The sequence below is a fragment of the Bos javanicus genome, chromosome 15 (assembly GCF_032452875.1).
Source record: "Bos javanicus breed banteng chromosome 15, ARS-OSU_banteng_1.0, whole genome shotgun sequence".
NCBI classification, from domain to species: domain Eukaryota; kingdom Metazoa; phylum Chordata; class Mammalia; order Artiodactyla; family Bovidae; genus Bos; species Bos javanicus.
Window position 1 is genome coordinate 73,817,974 of NC_083882.1, and position 23,061 is coordinate 73,841,034.

General features: G+C 43.1%; 1 protein-coding gene across 5 annotated transcripts in view; it reads left to right on the forward strand.

The window, feature by feature from the left end:
• Positions 1 to 20,948, forward strand: part of TTC17 (tetratricopeptide repeat domain 17) — a 137,150-nt gene extending 116,202 nt beyond the window's left edge. For all 5 annotated transcript variants that reach the window (XM_061381182.1, XM_061381183.1, XM_061381184.1 and 2 more), the window contains 3 exons: positions 16,214 to 16,333; positions 17,800 to 17,943; positions 19,802 to 20,948. In XM_061381182.1, the coding sequence (XP_061237166.1) occupies positions 16,214 to 16,333; positions 17,800 to 17,943; positions 19,802 to 19,933 (396 nt within the window). In that variant the 3' untranslated portion in view covers positions 19,934 to 20,948. The remainder of the gene's footprint in view (positions 1 to 16,213; positions 16,334 to 17,799; positions 17,944 to 19,801) is intronic.
• The last annotated feature ends 2,113 nt before the right edge of the window (positions 20,949 to 23,061 follow it).

Below are 23,061 nucleotides of genomic sequence, written 5' to 3' on the forward strand. Positions count from 1 at the left end.
TAATTGTGCCACCAAGCTGGGATAAGATAAAACTATTTTTCTTGGGGTCACTGGTAGATGGAACCAATGGGCCTTTTTGTCACAATCACCCTGTAGGTGTGTTTTATGGCAAGAATAGTTTAATTTCATCTTTTGGTAATATTAATCCTAATTAACTGATCATTTAAAGTCTCATCTACTTTAACAAGAGCCAACTCTGTCTCATTAGTCAACTTAGAACTGGAATTAGGGTCGCTTTTTAAGCAATTAAACAAAGGCTTTAAATCTGCAGTAGTCAGTTTTAAATGTGGGCATATTTAATTAATGTCCCCTAATAATTTTTGGAAATCATTTAAAGTTAGTAAACAATCTCTCCACAGCTTCAAAGGGGCATTATCAGTTTTTTAAAACTTTTGGCCGACCTAAATATGAGAAGCAAGTAAACAGGTGTTGCACAACATCTTAATAAGCTTCTCCAGTTATCGTTTTGTAACCTAAATCTGGTCTATAGCTTTTTAGATGACAAGCAACCATCTAATATTTGCTTGAATACTTCCAGCAATGGGGAACTCACTACTCTTGAAGGTTTTAAACTCTCTCTCACCTTTTTCTCTACAGCATTCCCACCCCGCATACCAGTTGCTCTAATCTCAACTCATTTTCAGTAGTATGTGTTGGCCAGGAGCTGGGTCAGTCTTTCCCAGCAATGTTAAGAGACGTCTGTTCCTGTGTCTAATAGCCCTGACATTTTATTTTCTTGAATTAAAAGATCTTTTAAAGGCCTTGGAGCTGTAATTTCCTGCACCCAAAAGGCTGGATCACTAGATCTAAACGCTCTGTAGCTCTTAGCTTGAGAAGTCAAGTTTTTTCCTGCCTGATAAGGTAAAAGCAAAAACTGTGTTATTCTTTGACCTTTATTAATTTGCACAGTTTTGATAAGCGGCGAGATCAAAACTATAATTTCTCCAATATAATCAGAATCTACCACACCATATACCACCGAAATTTCTTGAAAAGAAAGCGAGCTACACCCTAGCACAAGTCCTACAATGCCCTCAGGCAGGGGGCCAGCCACTCCCATTGGAATTGGAGCAACCGGCGTATCAGGGGTTAATATTGTTGCTAAATCCCCTTACCGGTCCGCTTTTTTCTTAGCCTGGGTGAGACCCCCTGAGGGGGTTTTCTCCAAGGAGCACTGCATATTGTGCACGCAGTCTGTTTTAAAATCTCCACTGTTAAAAAAACTTTTTATCTTCCTCAAGCTTAGGCAACACTTTGAGAAACTTTGGGGGCAAAGTGGGGAACTCTTGGGCCCTGGAAGGCGCAAACGGAGGCGGCGGCGATCGCCTTAAATCAGAAAGTGGTGGATACGTTTTTCTTTTTTTTTTTTAAGGTTTGCGCAGAGAGGGAGGGAGCTCGCCAGGGCACCTGGTCACAGCGTCTCTTACAGTCTCTCTCTCTTCATCTCTTCCTGCTTTTCTCACTTTTCTCTCCCCCTTCCTTTTTCGCTACCCTTCTCTTTCCTTCGTTTCTTTCCCTTTACCCTCTTTCTCTCTCTCTCTTTTTTTTTTCTCCCTCTCTTTCTCTCTGTATCTCTTTTTCTAACTTCCTTTCTCAATCTTGCTGAGTTCCCTGATTCCTTCCTTCTCTGTTCCTCTCTTCTTTTCACTGTTTAGCTTTTTCTCTATCTTTAGATCTTTTCTCTATTTTTTCTCTTTTTTTTTTTTACTTTTTTTTTTTCTCTTTTTATTTATTTTTTTTGCTTGGGTGAGGCCCCCCTGAGGGGGTTTCCTTCAAGGAGCAGGCTCTGTATATTGTGTATTTTTTTTTTTTTTAAAAAGCTCCTTTGTTTAAAAGAAGTCTTTTTTATCTTTTTCAGCTTTAGGCAATGCTCTGGGAGACTTTGGATGTAAACTGGGGAATTCTTAGGCCCTGGGAGGTGCAAGCGGAGGTGGAGTAGTCACCTTAAATCAGAAATTGTTGGATAAATTTTTAAAGGTTTGTGTAGAGGGGGAGGGGGCTCGCCAGGGCGCCCGGCCGCAGCGTCCTGTAAGCCCTCTCCTTCCTCCGGAGGTAGAGCACAGTCTCCCTCCTTTTCTTCGTCAATGGCAGAAAATATGATCTGCGCAGAAGGTGGAGACCCACTACCATCCACCGCTATAGCCTCTCCCATAGACTATCCCACGGCCTCATGACGAGGGTCCAGAACATTTTTAATCCTATTTATAGGATAAGTTTTTAGTTGTTTTTTTTTTACCTTCACCCAAGTATCTAAATTAACAGTAGCCTCTTTAACAGTTTCAAGATTACTTGTATAAAGAGTTGCCATTCTTAGTTTCAGTGTTACCCATGTCAGAAAATTAAGTATAATAGAAGATAAAGCTTTTAGCTTTTAAAAGATCAGGCTTTTCTTTGGCCTTTTAACTCTAGAAACCGTTTTCTTTCTCTAAGTCTAACTCTTTAACACTTTCAACACTTCCCACTCCTCTCGCCCTGTCTATCCTACAGGGGGGTCCGCGGCACCCTTGAGTGGGGTCCTAGCCGTCCCGAACATTGGAAGAACAATAGGGCTGGTGACCCAGATTGTTCCGGGGGAGGAACAGTAGGCTGATGGCCCGAACTGTTCCAAGGGAGGAGCAGTAGGGCTGGTCACCCAAACTGCTCCGTGGGGGAACAAGAGGGCTGGTCACCCAGTTGTTCCGAGAACGGGGAGCAATAGGGCTGATGGCTCTGATTGCTTTGGGGAGCTTACCTTCGAAAGTCCCTGTTCGGGCGCCACCTGCCGGGGACCAGCCCCGGCTGATCCAGGGTATTCGAAGGAGAGACGGCGTAGGCGAAGATCAGGAAACAATTGCTTAATTAAACGTTAATTAAGGATATAAAGAGTAATAGAATGAGGATAGCTCAGTAGGAAAATTCAGTGAAGAAAAGAGGCTGAAATAAGGATAGCTCAGTGAGGAAATTCAGTGGAGAAAAGAGGCTGAATAATTCAGCCAGAAGGTAAGAGAAAGAACGACATGGTGAGACCAAGTTTCGGTGAACAAGGCCCGCACTTTATTTTTCAAAGTAGTTTTTATACCTTAAGTTATGCACAGAGGATAATGGGGGAAGGGGTAGAGTCAGGCAGCAAGCCAGGCTTTCTTCCTGCAAACTTAGCATATGCAAAAGTTAGGTGATTTGCATCATCTTCTGGCCCGGAGGCCTGTTAACATTTTAAGACCTTTTCTTCAGAAAACTTATTTTTCTCTAAAGGTGATTGGTCAGGAGCCACCCTCCAAAAGCATTAGATAAAGTTGCATTCCTACAGCGTAAAGGTGTGGTGGGCTATAACAAAAAAAAGAATTAACTCAAGGGTCCCAGGTTACAAACATTAAAGCTACTATTTACACCAATTATATTAATCAATACACTGCCAGGGACACAGCAGGTAAGGGATATGGAAACTTAGCAGCAAACATTGGCCCAACAAGTGAAAATCCCTTCACCAATACAATTTCTAATCAATCTTTTAACTACTCAAAAGAATCTGTGTTTAGACAGTTTAGAACATCTCCTGCCTCTCACAGTTGGGAGGCTCTGAACAATCACATGTGGCCGGAAAACCTATTCAGGCAGGCTAGAGGATTTCCAAAGGAGTTTGTAGGTTAAACACTGTCACACCCAGGAATTATTAACTGGAGCTGTAAGCTAACTCTTTTTCAGAGAGAGGTAGTGGGGGACAGCCCCCCGTAAAGTCAGAGGTGTAGCTGAAAGCACAAAGCAGAAAGTAGGTAGACTCTGGTTTTGGGGGTATATGCTTGAGAATTTCCAGGGGGACTCCTGAAGCTCGATCCCGCCTTTGCGTATGCCGAGCCTCCTTCCTCATGACCTTTGTCATGGGCGGAGTTCCTCACGCTGGCTACCAGCAGTGATAGAATTCCAGTTGAGCTATTCCAGATCCTGAAAAGTGCTGCACTCAATATGCAATATGCACTCAATATGCAATATGCCGGCTCCCGGCAATACACTTTTCCACGACTCAATCAGGAAGAAATAGATAATCCGAACAGACCAACTACTAGTATTAAAATTAAATCAGTAATCAAGAAACTACAAAAAATAAAAGTCCAGGACTAGACGGCTTCACAGGGCAGTTCTATCAAACGTACAAAGAAAAGTTAATACTTACCCCTCTCAGAGTATTCCAAAAAACTGAAGAGACGGCAGTGCTCCCAAATGCATTCCACGGGACAGCCACTACCTTGTGTACGCGAGTATGGCCATGAGTTGTTGGTAAATTTCAAATCTAGGTGGTGAGCACATGGAGTTCATTATACTGTTTCCTTTATTTGTATATGCATTTGAAAATTTTCATTATAAAACACCTAAAAGGTGTAATCACAAAGGTGAGCAAAGAAATGGCATATCAAAAAATGAGTAGGCAAGTTTTTAAAAATTACATACATCTTAAACTAAAAATATATTTGTGTAAGTAATTAAGTCATATACCCAGTGGATGAGATAGATAGATTTAGCCACAAATAATCAGTGAATTGCAAGCTTTATGTAAAAAATTACCTGGAGTATTATAAAGATGAGGAAGTAAGCAAATCAACAGATTCAGGAGGCACCAGGTGTCCCAAGCTGGGTAAATAAAAAGAAATCCACGCCAAGATGCATTATGGCAAAGACGAAAGATATCTTAAGAGCATCTGTTTCAGTCAGGATCATGTCAGGAAAACAGAAACAACATTACGTATTTCAAAAACCAAATTTAATTTAGAGAACTGATGATAGGCAGACCTTGTTTTATTGCACTTCGCTTTATTGTGCTTGGCAGATGCTGCATTTTTTGCAAATTGAAGGTCTGTGGCAACCCAGTCTTGAGCAAATCTATTGGTGCGATTTTCACTTTCTCTGTGTCACATTTTGGTAATTCTCACAATACTTTGAACCTTTTCATTACTACTTCTGTTATGGTGATCCGTGACCAGTGATTTTTGATGTTACTGTTACCACTCACTGGAGGTTCAGCTGATTGTTAGCATTTTTTAGCAAGGAAGTATTTTTAATGAAGGTATGTACATAGTTTGTTGGGTGTTTTTTTTTTTAGGGCTTCCTGGGTAGCTCAAATGGTTAAGAATCTGCCTGCACGAGACCTGGGTTCCATCTCTGGGTCAGGAAGATACCCTGGAGAAGGGCATGGCAACCCACTCCAGTATTGCCTGAAGAATTCCATGGACAGAGGAGCCTGGTGGGCTCCAGTCCACGGGGTCACAAACGACTGAACGACTGACACAACAGCACATAGTTTTCTAGACACAGGGCTACTGCACGCATAACAGACTATAGTATTGAATGCGAACATAACTTCTGTATGTACTGGGAAACCAAAAGGTTTGTGTGACTCGCTTTTGCAATATTTGTTGTGGAGGTCTGTAACCAAGCAATATCTCCGAGACATGACTGTACATTGTGGTGGAGGGCTGAAAAAGAGAAAAAGAAGCACTTAGGTAAATCAGAGATATGCACTGTAGGGAATGGGAAGGCAAGCCCTTGGGGTTTCTGAAATCTAGAGTTCACAGGCAAGAACTCTGGGTGAGCTAGAGTTCATGCTTTGGAGGAGGGAGCACGGGCTGGCCACTGGGTCTGGAAGTGCTGCCCCCAAAGTGCTGCCAGAATGACCAACTGAAACAAAATGCCAACTGAGAGAAAAAGTCCCACTCCTGCTCTCCTTCCAGTTGCCTAGCACACATTTGCAGAACTTAACAAGAAGCCTGCTAGCAAAGGAGAAATGTGGTTTGCAGTGTACAGCCAGAACTTCACAAAGAAGATTGTACAATTTTGGATATGCATTGGAAAGAAAATAGCTTAAGAAATATAACAGCAGCCATTCATTCAACAAATATGTAGCAAAGGCCTGCTTTGTGCAAAATACTTTTCAAGGGCTTGGCATAAATCAGTGAAGAAAAATTAAGAGGGCAGGCAAAGATCTCTGCCCTCATGGAGACAGAAAGGACAGATTACCTATAGAGGAATGTGACTAAATGTTTCTCATCAGTTCAGTCACTCAGTCGTGTCCGACTCTTTGCGACCCCATGAATCACAGCACGCCAGGCCTCCCTGTCCATCACCAACTCCCAGAGTTCACCCAAACTCTTGTCCATTGAGTCGGTGATACCATCCAGCCATCTCATCCTCTGTCGTCCCCTTCTCCTCCTGCCTCCAATCCCTCCCAGCATCAGAGTCTTTTCCAGTGAGTCAACTCTTCGCATGAGGTGGCCAAAGTATTGGAGTTTCAGCTTTAGCATCATTCCTTCCAAAGAAATCCCAGGGCTGATCTCCTTCAGAATGGACTGGTTGGATCTCCTTGCAGTCCAAGGGACTCTCAAGAGTCTTCTCCAACACCACAGTTCAAAAGCATCAATTCTTCGGCGCTCAGCCTTCTTCACAGTCCAACTCCCACATCCATACATGACCACAGGAAAAACCATAGTCTTGACTAGACGGACCTTTGTTGGCAAAGTAATGTCTCTGCTTTTGAATATGCTATCTAGGTTGGTCATAACTTTCCTTCCAAGGAGTAAGCGTCTTTTAATTTCATAGCAACTGTCTAGTCCAGATGACAGTTTTGGAAGGATACTGGGCCCCCTAGAATTGTGGCCCCTCCAATGACAGAAGAGTAAAGGCACTTAAAGAACTGGAAAAAGTTAACCAAGAGCCCTACCCTAAAAGAACTTTTCTGTATGATAACTAAAGAAAAGCTATCTGAAGCAAAGGAAGATTTACTAAGCAAATAAAATTACACAGGTATACAAACCGAAACAAACACTGTAGAAAACAGTTTGAGGTTTCTTTTTTAATGACAAAATAAATTCTGGACAAATGTACATTTGAGAGTGGGATGAACAGAGTTAAGGTATTTAAAGGCCCTTTTCGTGTTCAGGAGGAGTGAGTTAGTATGTTGCTTGGACTTTAAGTTAAAAACTGAGTAGAAATTTAAGGGTAACCTTTTAAAAAATGTGCAAATCCAAAACCTGTGAGGATAGAATAATGGAGTAAGAAGAGAAGGACCAAAAAAAAAAAAAAAAAGGAAAAAAGCATTCAAGAATCTGGATAAAAGAAACCAAGAAATATACTAACAGTCTTTTAAATAATCTACAATGTAAATCACACTAATGTCAAATTGGGAATTTTTTAAAGGAGTTATGTATTTTTTAAGTCATACCTAAAACATAATAGAAATGTTGAAAATAATGGGAAAATACTAATCAAAAATGAATATACTATCAAAAGGTAGTAAAGACAGTTACACTAATTACCTGAAAAGATATATTTCAGAGCAGAAAAATTATTAGGGTCAGAGAGAATGACCATGTAATGATAAAAGCTTTAATTCACCAGAAATATATACCAGGAAAAGAAGTGCAAAAAGGCAAGATGGTTGTCTCAGGAGGCCTTACAAATAGCTGAGGAAAGAAGAGAAGCGAAAGGCAAAGGAGAAAAGGAAAGATATATTCATCTGAATGCAGAGTTCCAAAGAATAGCAAGGAGAGATAAGAAAGCCTTCCTGAGTGATCAATGCAAAGAAATAGAGGAAAACAATAGAATGGGAAAGACGAGAGATATCTTCGAGAAAATAAGAGGTACCAAAGGAACATTTCATGCAAAGATGGGCACAATAAAGGACAGAAACAGTATGAACCAAACAGAAGCAGAAGATACTAAGAAGAGGTGACAATAATACACAGAAGAAGTATACAAAAAAGATCTTAGTGACCCAGATAACCACAGTGGGGTGATCACTCACCTGGACCCAGACATCATGGAGTGCAAAGTCAAGTGGGCCTTAGGAAGCATCATTACAAACAGAGCTAGTGGAGGTGAAGGAATTCCAGCTAAGCTATTTCAAATCCTAAAAGATGATGCTGTAAAAGTACGACATTCAATATGCCAGCAAATTTGGAAAACTCAGCAGTGGCCACAGTACTGGAAAAGGTCAGTTTTCTTTCCAGTCCCAAAGAAGGGCAATGCCAAAGAATGTTCAAACTACCGTACAATTGCAGTCATCTCACACGCTAGCAAAGTAATGCTCAAAATTCTCCAAGCTAGGCTTCAACAGTACATGAACTGAGAACTCCAGATGTTCAAGCTGGATTTAGAAAAGGCAGAGGAACCAGAGATCAAATTGCCAACATCTGCTGGATTATCAAAAAAGCAAGAGAGTTCCAGAAAAATGCCTACTTCTATTTCATTGACTATGCTAAAACCTTTGTGTGGATCACAACAAACTATGGAAAATTCTTCAAGAGATGGGAATAGCAGAACACCTTACCTGCCTCCTGAGAAATCTGTATGCAGGTCAAGAAGCAACAGTTAGAACCAGACGTGGAACAACAGACTGGTTCCAAGTTGGGAAAGGAGTAGAACAAGGCTGTATGTATACTGTCACCCTGTTTATTTAACTTATATGCAGAGTACATCATGCAAATGTGAGGCTACATGAAGCACAAGCTGGAATCAGGATTGCCAGGAGAAATATCAATAACCTCAGATATGCAGATGAAACCACCCTTATGGCAGAAAGCGAAGAGGAACTAAAGAGTCTCTTGATGAAAGAGGAGAGTGAAAAAGTTGGCTTAAAACTTAGCATTCATAGGCAAAACACTCTCCGACATACATCACAGCAGGATCCTCTATGACCCACCTCCCAGAATATTGGAAATAAAAGCAAAAATAAACAAATGGGACCTAATTAAACTTAAAAGCTTCTGCACAACAAAGGAAACTATTAGCAAGGTGAAAAGGCAGCCTTCAGAATGGGAGAAAATAATAGCAAATGAAGCAACGGACAAACAACTAATCTCAAAAATATACAAGCAACTCCTACAGCTCAACTCCAGAAAAATAAATGACCCAATCAAAAAATGGGCCAAAGATCTAAATAGACATTTCTCCAAAGAAGACATACAGATGGCTAATAAACACATGAAAAGATGCTCAACATCACTCATTATCAGAGAAATGCAAATCAAAACCACTATGAGGTACCATTTCACGCCAGTCAGAATGGCTGCGATCCAAGAATCTACAAGCAATAAATGCTGGAGAGGGTGTGGAGAAAAGGGAACCCTCTTACACTGTTGGTGGGAATGCAAACTAGTACAGCCACTATGGAGAACAGTGTGGAGATTCCTTAAAAAACTGGAAATAGAACTGCCTTATGATCCAGCAATCCCACTGCTGGGCATACACACTGAGGAAACCAGAAGGGAAAGAGACATGTGTACCCCACTGTTCATCGCAGCACTGTTTATAATAGCCAGGACATGGAAGCAACCTAGATGCCCATCAGCAGATGAATGGATAAGAAAGCTGTGGTACATATACACAATGGAGTATTACTCAGCCATTAAAAAGAATACATTTGAATCAGTTCTAGTGAGATGGATGAAACTGGAACCTATTATACAGAGTGAAGTAAGCCAGAAAGAAAAACACCAATACAGTATACTAACGCATATATATGGAATTTAGAAAGATGGTAACAATAACCCCGTGTACAAGACAGCAAAAGAGACACCAATGTATAGATCAGTCTTATGGACTCTGTGGGAGAGGGAGAGGTTGGGGAGATTTGGGGGAATAGCATTGAAACATGTATAATATCATGTATGAAACGAGTCGCCAGTCCAGGTTCAATGCACGGTACTGGATGCTTGGAGCTGGTGCACTGGGACGACCCAGAGGGAGGGTAGGGGAGGGAGGAGGGTTCAGGATGGGGAATGCAGGTATACCCGTGGTGGATTCATTTCGATATTTGGCAAAACTAATACAATATTGTAAAGTTTAAAAATAAAATAAAATTAAAAAAAAAAAAACAACTTAGCATTCAAAACTCTAAGATCATGGCATCCAGTCCCATCATTTCATAGCAAATAGATGAGAAAACAATGGAAATCATGACAGACTTTATTTTCTTGGGCTCCAGAATCACTGCAGGTGGTGACTGCAGCCGTGAAATTAAAAAACGCTTGCTCCTTGGAAGAAAGGTTACGATAAACCTAGACAGCATATTAAAAAGCAGAAACATTACTTTGCCAACAAAGGTCCGTACAGTAAAGGCTATGGTTTTTCCAGTAGTCATGTATGGATGTGAGAGCTGGACCATAAAGAAAACTGAGCACCAAAGAATTGATGCTTTTGAACTGTGGTGTTGGAGAAGACTCTTGAGAGTCCCTTGGACTTCAAGGATATCCAACCAGTCAACTCTAAAGGAAATCAGTCCTGAATATTCATTGGAAGGACTGATGCTGAAGCTCCAGTACTTTGGCCACTTGATGCAAAGAACTGACTCATTAGGAAAGACCCAGATGCTGGGAAAGATCGAAGGCAGCAGGAGAAAGGGACAACAGAGGATGAGATGGCTGGATGGCATCACCGACTCCATGGACCTGAGTTTGAGCAAACTCTGGGACTTAGTGATGGACAGGGAAGCCTGGCATGCTGCAGTCCATGAGGTCACAGAGTCAGACACTACTTAGCAACTGAACTGACTGATAAACCTTATGCATACCCAGTAAGATAACCTCAAAATATATAAAGAAGAAAATGATTGATTTAATGAAACAAACTGACAAACCAACACACACACACCTTTTTCTGCTGCTGATAAGCCAGTCAGTCCATTTGAATTTATATTCATAAGTATTAGTCTGTGGTCTAGCTTCAGGAGAAGCTAGACCTCACCCAAATTAAAGGAGAAAAATTATGAAATCATTTCAGTAGATTGCATTTGATAAAATTCAGTACATTCATAAACTAAAGGTAATGCAAATTAAGAATAGAGAAGAATTTCTTTAATCTGATGAGAAAAATCCACAAAACATTTTTATCAAAGATAATCCTTAATGGGAGAAATATTTTAAATAATTCTTTGAAGTCAGGACTGAACTGAACTGGTAATGCCCACCATTACCCCTTCTTCTCAGCATTGTACTGAAAGTCCTAGCATAAGTATTAGGAAAAAAAAAAACACATTGTTCAGAAATGATGTGATTATCTGCGTCAGTCAGTTCAGTTCAGTTCAGTCGCTCAGTTGTGTCCAACTCTTTGCGACCCCATGAATCGAAGCACACCAGGCACACCAGGCCTCCCTGTCCATCACCAACTCCCGGAGTTCACTCAGACTCACGTCCATCGAGTCAGTGATGCCATCCAGCCATCTCATCCTCTGTCGTCCCCTTCTCCTCCTGCCCCCAATCCCTCCCAGCATCAGAGTCTTTTCCAATGAGTCAACTCTTCGCATGAGGTGGCCAAAGTACTGGAGTTTCAGCTTTAGCATCATTCCTTCCAAAGAAATCCCAGGGCTGATCTCCTTCAAAATGGACTGGTTGGATCTCCTTGCAGTCCAAGGGACTCTCAAGAGTCTTCTCCAACACCACAGTTCAAAAGCATCAATTCTTCAGCGCTCAGCCTTCTTCACAGTCCAACTCTCACATCCATACATGACCACTGGAAAAACCATAGCCTTGACTAGACGGACCTTTGTTGGCAAAGTAATGTCTCTGCTTTTCAATATGCTGTCTAGGTTGGTCATAACTTTCCTTCCAAGGAGTAAGCGTCTTTTAATTTCATGGCTGCAGTCACCATCTGCAGTGATTTTGGAGCCCAAAAAAATAAAGTCTGACACTGTTTCCACTGTTTCTCCAACTATTTTCCAAGAAGCGATGGGACCGCATGCCATGATCTTTGTTTTCTGAATGTTGAGCTTTAAGCCAACTTTTTCACTCTCCACTTTCACTTTCATCAAGAGGCTTTTACTATCTGCAGAGCAAACCTAAAAGAATCTACACACAAATTTTTAGAAGTAACAATGTGTTATCAAGGTAGTTGCCTGTAAAGTCAGTAAATAAAAATGTTATATTTCTATACAGCAGCAATAAATATTAGAAAACATAATTTTAACATGTATTTACTTTGTTACAAAAATATAATGTTCTCCAAAAAATTTATATAAAATTCCCAGTACTAAATCTAACCAGAAAGTCGTAAGGCCTACGTGCAGAAAGTGATAAAACTTTACTGAAAGACATTTTAAAAGCCCTAAATAAGCAGAAGGGCCTGTAATGTTCACGGATAAGACACACACCCTAAACACATCCGTTTTCCACAGTTTGACTTATAGAGTCAGTTCTGTTATGATCAAAATAACAGGGTTTTGGTTTTTGTTTTGTTTTGTTTTTATGGCTTTTTTGAATACCAGATCTTTACATATTTATATGGAAGGGTAAAAAATAGATATGACATTCATGAAAAGAATAAGGTTGTGAGAATCGCCTTACTTTTATGAAAAATTGTAAAATAAAACATTATGCCATTTACTCAAGGAATAAACAAAAATAACAAAGGTGAATAAAAGCCTGTATACAGTCTCCAGCTTACATAGAGCTGTGCAAGATCATTGGGGAGGTGAGGGCTATTCAGGAAGCTTTCTAGGGCAGTTACTTAATTTCAGTCGGCCCCTCACATCCTACACAAAAAATGAATTCCACATGAATTAAGGATTCAGACATCAAAAACAAAACTTTAAAATATGAGAGATGATCTTTCTGGCCTTGAAGTACAAAAAGATTTCTTGAAGAAGATAATAAAAGCACAAGCCAGAGAAGAGAATGTTAATAAGTTCAACTACATTAAAGTTTAAAATGTTTTAATTAAAGACATTTTTTTAAATTAAAAAGCCAGAGTAAGGAAAATTCATGTAACACACTTAGCTTATAAGGATTAATATGCAGAGCATGGAAATAAAGTGATGAGAAAGATAAATGAGATAGAAAAAAGGTATAGAAAAGATATTAACAGACATTTGACAGAATAAGACCAATGTGTTTATGACCAATAAAGAAGAAACAGTTCTCAATCTCACTAATAGGAAATGCAAATTAAGGCTACAGTAAGATACCGTTTCACCCCCACTGATAATACTAAGAATTAGAAAGGCTAGAAAGCAGGAGGCACTTTTAAACATTGCTGATAGGACTGTAACTTGTCGTAACACCTTTAGGAAGCAGTTTAGCTTTCTCCTGGATGTTTACACATCTGGGATGTAGCAGTTCCACTCCCATGTATATAGACTAGAGAAACTCTTTGCACATTTATTGACAACAGGAAGTAACTCAAACCCCTCCCCCCATTTACAGAAAATGGATAAACACATTACGGTATATTCACTTAATGGACATTTAATTGTGTATAAAGGAAATTGAGTGAACTAAGAACTACATTTAGCAACATGGAGTGCTTAAGAGTGTTGAGTAAAAACCCCCAAGTCCCAGAAGACTGCTTACAGTATTATACCATGTTTACAATGCACAGGAAGAAGTAAACTAAGCGTTGCATTGTTGGGGTAAATATGTGTATGTGTGTGATAGAACAGTGTTTAAAAAGAGCGGTGGGGTCATAAACACAACACTTGGGATAACGTGTGCCTCTGGAGCAAAGCCAGGAGGACGCACCCTGAAAGGACACGCAGGTAGACGCACGGTAACTCGCCACCCCGCGCCTCCGTTTACAGGAAACATAACACATTACAGTACGTTCACCTAGTGGGCGAGGCGACTGCATGAACTAAAAACTATGTTCAGCCTCATGGGGGAATCTTAGGAGGGTAGTAGTTTCTGGGATATTTATTATTTTATGCTTTACAGCATAAGTGTATATTTTATGTAATTACATATTATCTATGTGTATATTTATAACACACATATATAACCTATATATATGTGTTCCTTGGAGTGTGTCATATATTGGCAGTAAGTGTGTTAGTCACTCAGTCACATCTGACTCTTTGTGACCCCATGGACCGTAGCCCGCCAGACTCCTCTGTCCACGGAATTTTTCAGGCATTACTGGAGTGGGTTGCCATCTCCTACTCCAGGTATGTTCTTTGGAATGTGTCAGATGTTGGCAGTAAAGAAAGGTAATTTTATTTTCTTTAAAAACAAAAACACAACAAAAGAATCCTTTTGATAAGCCAGTCAGAAGGATCAAGCCATTGAGGAGGAGGGATACATCAGGCTAGCTTCAGAGTTGTGTGCAACCCCACTCACACCAAGAAGCAGTGGAGCAATGCCAGCAGATTATTCAAGGAAAGAATGGGCCACGGTTATATCCAGCCAGCTGTGTTTCAGGCATAAAGGCTACAAAGTTCTGAATGTATACGATTGGATTAGTTTGTTAGGGCTGCCATAACAATATGGCCAGCTGCTGCTGCTGCTAAGTCGCTTCAGTCATGTCTGACTCTGTGCAACCCCATAGACAGCAGCCCACCAGGCTCCTCCGTCCCTGGGATTCTCCAGGCAAGAACACTGGAGTGGGTTGCCACTTCCTTCTTCAAGGCATGAAAGTGAAAAGTGAAAGTGAAGTCGCTCAGTCATGTCCCAACTCTTAGCGACCCCATGGACTGCAGCCTACCAGGCTTCTCTGTCCATGGGATTTTCCAGGCAAGAGTACTAGAGTGGGTTGCCATTGCCTTCTCCTTCATTTCTTCTTCTTCTACTACTGCCGGCAGGGTGACTTAACAGAAATGTATCCTCTCAGTGCCGGAGGCTACAAGTTGGGGATCCAGGTACCAGCAGGGTTGTTTTCTTCTGAGGCCTCTCTCCTTGGCTTGCAGCTGGCTACCCTCTAGGCAGCTCTTCAAGTGGTCATCATCTGCACAGAGGACTCTGATGTATCTCCTTCTCTTCTCCTCTATAAATCCACTTACATTAGATTTTGTTTAGTCACTAAGTCGTGTCCGACTCTTTTGCCACCCCATGGACTGTAGTCCACCAGGCTCCCCTGGCAAGAATACTGGAGTGGGTTGCCATTTCCTCCTTCAGGGGATCTTCCCGACCCAGGGATCGAACATGCATCGCCTGCATTGCAGGTGAATTCTTTACTGCTGAGCCACCTGGAAAGCCAGTTACATTAGATTAGGGCCCTACAGTAATGACCTCATTTTTAACTTCGTCTGCTCTCTAAAGACTTTATTTCTAAATACAGTTGCATTCGGAGATACTAGGGATTGAGACTTCAACATATGACTCTGAGCAGACACAATTCACCCCATGACAACAATCTCAGGGAAAAATATTCCTATTAACCCTTCTTAAGAAAACTATTAAAAGATAAACTTTAGCCAACCAAAAGATGACTAGGAGGGCACACAAAAGTAATGTCAATGATCAAGGAATATATTTACATGTAGAACCAACACAAAAACAAGGCAGGAAATAGTATTTATATCACCCTATGTGCCCCGCCAATGAAAAATCATAGAATTACCAAAAGAAAAATAGATTGAAAGAACAAAATAAGATAGGAAGCAGAGTAAGTTTTCCAGTTGCCTCAACCAGAATGGCTGGGAATTAGAAACATCCATCAAAAGGGGTAAATGAAATAGGGAAATTAAAAATTAGATGTAGATTAACCCAATATTAGGCCTAAATTATGGGCTTCCCAGGAGGCACAGTGGTAAAGAATCCATGTGCCAATGCAAGAGACGAAGGAGACAACAGGTGTGACCCCTGGGTCAAGAAGATCCTCCAGAGGAAGAAATGGCAACCCACTCCAGTACTCATGCCTGAAAAACTCCATGGACAGAGAAGCCTCACAGGCTACAGTTTGCAAAGAGTTAGACACAACTGAGCACACAGACCTGAATTAGTAACTAAGGTTTTGTGTATAATAAAGGTAGCGTCACAGTGAGGGAGAGATGAATCAGTCATTAAATAATATTAAGACAGCTTTAGCCATCTGGAAAAAAAATAGATCGGAGCCTTATCTTTTACTTTACACCAAGTTAAATTCTAAGTGGATCAAATATTTAAGTGTGAAAAGTGAAACTACAGCAGTTCTGGGGAAACACATGGTAAAAATTCTTGATAACCTTGGAGTAAACAAGACTTCCCTAACTACAGCTGAAAATCCGGAACCCATTGGAAACAGACTAATAAACCAAACTATGTAGAAATTGAAGATTTGAAAACTATGATCCGGAGAGGTTAAATGTTTATAAAAAAGGCTATACTGGTAGAATCAGGCTTGTGGGATGGTTACTAGGGTCAATGAGAGGGTGAACATAAGGTGCGAGGCAGACCACCAGCGCCAGGTAAACAGCTAAATGGTCCTTAACTTGTGTTGGGATTGCTAATCTTGGTGGTAAATTAGTATGTTATTTAAGAGGCTTTAAGTGACTTTTCCTTTGTAGAACCAGACGTCCTGGGTCCTTTCCAGCATGGCAGCCCTCTACTGGAGAGTGAAAGGCCAAGGGAAGAAGGCGATTGACTGCCTACGCCAGGCCCTCCATTATGCTCCGCACCAGATGAAGGTGAGTGGGGCTCCGAGGGCATGAGTTTCCATCCCTCAGTCGTTTCCTGTGCCCACTGGTTTATTCTGAGTTTTCATCAACCTTCCTCATGCTCAGAAAGCAGCAAAAGGCTAAGGGTGGAAAACTCAGCGACCCACTTGTGCTGCCACAAGCCTGAGTTTCGCCCACTGTTGTGGCCTCCCCACCTCAGCAAGAGGGGGCGTCGGGGAAGGGCTTCAGGATCCCGGAAAAACACTGTATCAGGAACAGGCACGGCTGAGTCGTAAACGCAGCTCTAAGGGCAGCTCCGCCTCTCACTGCCTTTGTGATTACCTGTGACCTCTCAGGACCTCTGTAACCTTGGGCAGGTTCTTCCACCTCCGTGACCTCATATGGTGCCGTGTCTCTGGGTGTCCCGCAAGGACAGACATGGGTCTTTTTTCTGTTCTTCTGTGTCTCCTACGGAAGAGCCCAGAGATGCCGAACAACGGAATATAGACACCAGTGTCTCAGGTTACACATCTAAAGGGGGCTTCCCAGGTGGCACCAGTGTAAAGAGCCTGCCTGCCGATGCAGGAAACACAGGAGACTTGGGTTCTATCCCTGGGCCCGGAAGATCCCCTGGAGGAGGGCATGGCAGCCCACTCCAGTGTTCTCGCCTGGAGAATCCCATGGACAGAGGAGCCTGGCAGGCTACAGTCCATAGGGTTACAAAGAGTTGGACACTACTGAAGCAACTGAGCACACATCTAAAGGGAATTAATATTTGTGATAATAATACTGCAACTTTTTCAGCCCATCATCCTGTGCTCTATACTTCTAGGCTATCACTAGGCTCTGCAACAGGAAGGGCCAAGACGCTGGATCAGGGGTCAGGGAACTTTTCTGTGAGGGCAGATAGTACAAATAGGCTGTGAGGCCAGCCTGCCTCTTGCAGCCACTCAGTTCTGCCATGATAGCGTGAAAACAGCCACAGAAGTACCTCGGGGAATGGGAATGATGAAGTCCTATAAAAAGCTACAGAGTCGGGTAGCAGGCTGGACGTGGCCTATGGCCACAGCGCGCCAGCCCTGCCTCAGAGGGCGCTGTGGTCCTTGCAGAGAACAGCTCGGCTCTGTGACAGTGAGCCTCAGTGTGGACTGTGGACAGAGTCTGGCCACCAGCTACTCCTCACAAGCTGCAGTGTGACCTGGAGCTGGCACCACGATGGAAAGCAGCTGCCTCACTCAGCAGGTTGTTCACCCAGCTGACAGTTTCGTTTGTTTTTTGAGGCAAGACTCTCTCAATGAGAGAAGTGCTGCACGGCTGGGCTGGCACACGCTCCTTCCCCCTCACAGACCCACAGCAGACAGAAGCCCCCACGTCAAGCTGCACGACTCTGTCATTCACCAGGGAACACTGACCACTTTGCTTATGGTCACCACAGCCACGAGTGAAAGCCCAGAAACCAACATTCTTCCCTTCCTGCCTTCTCCCTCCTCTCCCAGGACGTGCCCCTCATCAGCCTGGCCAACATCCTGCACAACGCCAAGCTCTGGAACGACGCCGTCATCGTGGCCACCATGGCGGTGGAGATCGCGCCGCACTTCGCCGTCAACCACTTCACGCTGGGCAACGTATACGTGGCGATGGTGAGGTTGGCCTGGAAGCGGCGCGGACCACCCCTGCTGCATTCTGTCAGGGCCACATCTCTAGTTCCAAACCCTCTGAGTCTCAGTGTCCTCTTGTTTCTGTAAGCTTTGTGTCTAAAGTTGCAGCTCTCCACCACAGGTATAATTCATGGCGGGGGGGTTTGTCGGAGAAGGCAATGGCACCCCACTCCAGTACTCTTGCCTGGAAAATCCATGGACAGAGGAGCCTGGTAGGCTGCAGTCCATGGGGTCGCTAAGGGTCAGGAATGACTGAGCGACTTCACTTTCACTTTTCACTTTCATGCATTGGAGAAAGAAATGGCAACCCACTCCAGTGTTCTTTCCTGGAGAATCCCAGGGATGGGGAAGCCTGGTGGGCTGCCGTCTCTGGGGTCGCACAGAGTCGGACACGACTGAAGCAACTTAGCAGGGGGGTTTGTAAGTTTTTTAAAAAACACAGTAAACTCACCCAAGTATTTGCAACTGTGTAGTTCCTCACCATGAATTTAACACTTACAGGCCCATTGACCTACACTTTTCTGAAGACTACACTTGTTCCAGAAAAGCCTTCCCTCACACTCCAGGTGGACACGCACACTCGGGCCCGCTCACTGCCAGGTCAGGCCAGGTCCCCGGGATTGCTCCCATGGTGCCCTGTGCGGATTTCTCTTCTTGTCTCTTCACCTTAGTTTTATAACTTTTGTTTTGAGTATTGGTCTCTCCCACCAGACCAGGAGCTCCTTAGAAGAGAGACTCCTCTTCATCTCCCTGTTCCTCGCACTTCACAGGGTTTGGCACATAGTAAGTAGGTGCTCACCGAAGGTTTAATGAATGGCGGAATGCCACTAGTTCCCTGGAATACCATTTACAGCCAAAATGGCAAAGCCATCATCCAGAACCCTGTTGGGGTCAGAAGAAGGACCAGTTTCGGAACTCAAAGTCCCAGGGGTCTCCCAGAAGCTGTCATAGCTGAATCTAACATGAGAGTCATGCCATCCACTTTCATCCAAGTTTAGGGTCCCACATGAGGCTCTTTCCAAGGTGCTCTTGATAAAGGTTAACGTAACGAGCAGCTTCAGGCTCCAAGTTTTGTGTGTCATCCTTGACTTCAAAGGCAGGAAATTTAATTTGGCCAGGTAGGTCTTGCTGAATGTGCAGATTTCCCTCTCTGCTTCTTAAAATTGAAAAATCTATTTTCGTCCCCAGTAAATGCAAAATTTGCTGCTATGAATGAGGAATTCTGCCTCTCATTTGGCTGGAAGGAGTCATTTAAGCGGTAGACTCGGGCTCTTCTTCGAGAGTGTTAGTCTAAGTAAAAGGCGAACGCCTTCTGTGTGGCAGTGATCATTTCCAAACCACGTTCATTTTTTTCAAGTGTTAGGGAGAATAAGAAACGGCTTCAAAATTTACAAGTCTAATTGAGATACCTGACCTGACTTCTTTCCAGTTACAGTAGAAAATTCAAACAGATGCAAAATAAGCTTTTGCTAGACATAGTTCTAGAGGTTTCTGTGAGGATTACAGGAAGGGATTCCACGCAGCACCTAGCTCTGCCCCTGGCGCGCAGCAGGGCTCGGTGACAGTGGCTCCTGCTGTTGCTCCGTCGTGGGGCCAGGTCTCTGCAGAGCTGGGCCCCCTTTGCCTCTGGCTCCTGGGCTGCGCCATAGTTCTCTCAGTCTGTGGCCTCGGGGTGGAGGCAGTTGTCCCTGCACCTCAGTTTTCCTCAGATTTAGATGCACTGAGAAAATACCGCAGGACCGTCGCCACCACAGACAGGCTCTTCAGGAAAAAAGACATCACCACATCTGTTGAGTCTGGTGGCCATACCCCTCTCACTCTGTCCCTCTGCCCTTCACAGGAAGAGTTTGAGAAAGCACTGGTGTGGTACGAGTCCACCCTGAAGCTGCAGCCCGAGTTTGTCCCCGCCAAGAACCGAATCCAGACCATCCAGTGTCACTTGATGCTGAAGAAGGGCCGGCGCTCTCCTTAGCTCATCCCTCCCGCCTCTCCTGTCTCTCTTCTCATGCTCTTCAAAAAATGAATAAGAAGCCAATCATTGTCAGTATCTGCTTTTAATGATGTGTGTGAAAATAACTGAATAAGACATATTACAGGACTTTTACATATGTGGAAATTGTTTTGGTTTTGTTTTTAAGTTCCTTCTTTCCCCCGGCCAGCCTCAGAAACATAAATTTCTTAAAAGGAAAATGCAGCTTAAAGATATTGTGTAAATACTGAGCCAAGACATTTCTGGAGCCGTGCTCTGTCTCCAAAACCTCGATGCCTTTAGGGCTCTTCTCAGTGGTCCAGCCAGCCTCCTCCGCTTCGGTGGAGGACGAAGCCACACGGCACCTTCCCTGCTTCTCGTCGCAGCCTCTGTTGTCCGTGGAAATGCAGAAGCCCGTCCGGCGCCCGTCAGCAGGAAGCACTGTCCTCGCTCTCCCACTAGCTCCACGCTGCCCCCCGGCCTTGGCCGTTCCGTGCTGCTACATTACAGACTCTCAGAGGTAGTTTGCGGGGGGAGGGAGGAAGGGGAAATGATTTTAGAAACAAAATATTTACAACAACAGAAACCCTTAGGATCACCTGACCTTCGTGCAGTTATTTATGTTGGGGAGGGAGGGGGGCTGAGAAGGGGAAATCAGCAGTGTACAACATCGCTATCCTTTGTACTTAAATCGCAGATCACAAGGAAACCAATGCGTTGACATCCTATATAACAGGTTTATATATATAGAATATGTGTATTTGAAGCCCTCAGCAGACTGAGGCTGTGTTTTACTAACTCTTTGTTCGCCATGTTACCCGTCTTGGACTGAGGCGTGAGTGTCAGCTCCCTCTCCCTGAGGCCTTCAGACGGAGCCGCTCAGGGGAGAGGAGCCGCGGCTGAGTGTTTCCTTACAATGTTTATACCTCTGGTCCCAGGAGAGTCAGAAACTCCAGGCATTTGGGAATCTTCAAGGGCACATACTGAGGACAAAAATAAAAGTCGTTCATGAACAAAACAGGTCTGTGGCGTGGTTTTTCTTTGGAATCAGGCTCATGCGGGCAGCTCTGAAGCCTCTCTGTAATCCTGGGTCAGATCTTCTCACATCCTACGTGGTCTTCTTCTCTTTTTCCACAACATAAAGTGAGCGGAGAAATAGTCCATCACTAGGTTTTACGGTTGACCTTACACAATACATTTGATCACGAAAGATGCACAGTCAGCAGATGTTCAGAGTTGGCATTCGACCTTCCAGGGAAAAGAAGAAGGATCTAAACCACAAAGTCACGTCCCCTGCAGTGAGCATGATCCTGAAGTTCTTCAGGTGAGCTTTATGGAGAGCCTTGGTGAGAGTCATACCAGTGTGAAACTGAGCATTCCTTTTGGGACAGGACTCTGCCAAACACAGGGTTTCCTAGAACATTATCAGACACCAATCATCTCAAATACTGGGTCACTAAACCCAGAGCATTTGGTTCTAGCACAGACTGTAATTTCTTAGAAGCAGGTGAGCAATCAGACATGCCTGTCCACTCTGTCTTTTATGCAGCTCGAGTCCAGCTGACTTCAAGCAGTTTTATCAGATGTATTTTGAGAAGAGGCTCACTTTGTTGCTGGATAAAGTGAAGCGCTTTTCACTCAGAGTATCTTTGCCTGTGTCTGAATATGTTCCCTGCTTCCCCAACTCTCAGCAATGTGGCATTTAGTTTTTCCTGAAACTTGAAACTATTTTTTTTTAATTTACATACAGTGAAATTCATTCTGTGGTGTACAGTTCTGTGAGGTTTTCTTTTTTTGTTGTTTTTTTTTTTTTTTTCCTGGCACCATGCAGCATCTGGGATCTTAGTTCCTTAACCAGTAATTGAACCCACTCCTCCTTGCATTGGAAGCACAGAGTCTTAACCACTGGACTGCCAGGGAAGTCCCTTTGTGAGTTTTGACAGATGCGTAGAGTCATGCAGCCACCATAATAATCAGGATACAAAACTTTGATCACCTCCAAAAGACTCCCACTCTGCCTCTTTGTGGCCACGCACCATCCTAAACCCTCAGCAACTGCTGATCCATCGTTTCTGTAGCTTTTCATTTTCTCCCACATGGTAAAGAAGTCAGACTCCAAAGGATGTGTACTGTACAATTCTGTGTACATGACATTACAGAACAGCAAAGGTAGATGACTGGAGGCAGAAGTATGCTTCCTAAGTTTTAAAACAGAGGAGACTAGTGTGGCTGAAGAGGTGTAAGCAAGAGGGAAAATAATAGGAGGAAAAGCCAAAGAGGTGAGCCAGATGTGTAGTTTTTCATGGGGTTGGTTTATTTCTGTTGTAGGGCTTTATGTATCATTGCAAAGTCACTGGTTTTAAGCAGAGGAATAACACAGTCTGACCTGTTTTAACAGGAATCAGGATTATTCTAGGATTTTTTTGACCTGAGTAATTAGAAGGAGGAAGCTATTGTTACCTCAGATGGGAAGATCAAAGTTAGGAATTGGGGGAGAAGATAAGGAATTCAGTTTTGTACAGATCATGTAAAGGTACTGTGTAGCTAGCTGGGTAAATTAGGGTTAATAGAGGACATCCATGCTGGAGATACACATTTAGAGGTCACAGCCTTGGGAATGGTACTTGAAACCATGTGACTGAGGTCACAAAGGGCATGAGAGGATACAGATAAGAGCACAGAACACAAAACAGAACTGGGGGATCCAGTGGTACGGAGTCAAACACTTTACATGCCCAACAACAACTTATTCCTGATGTACAAGCAATAATAGAGCAATTTGCAAAGAATGCTGAACATGTTCAACTAGTTAAAAGACTGCCTTCCACATGGCATAAAGGATGAGCAGGTGGTGTGTCTGTCTGACTCTGCAGCCCCATGGACTGTGGCCTGCCAGACTCCTCTGTCACAAAGACCCACAGAACAATCCTTTAAGTGAAAAATACTATTGAAATAAAAATCTAAATGAATGGGTTAAACAGACTAGACACAGCTGAAGAGAAAGTCAATGAATTGTAGGACAGAATGAAAGGGAATCTACCAAGGTGAAGGAATAAAATTTTCTTTAGGTATTTGTATTAAATGCTCTCATAGGGCAAAGTCCTCGCTTTTAGCCTAGGGGTGAAAATGCT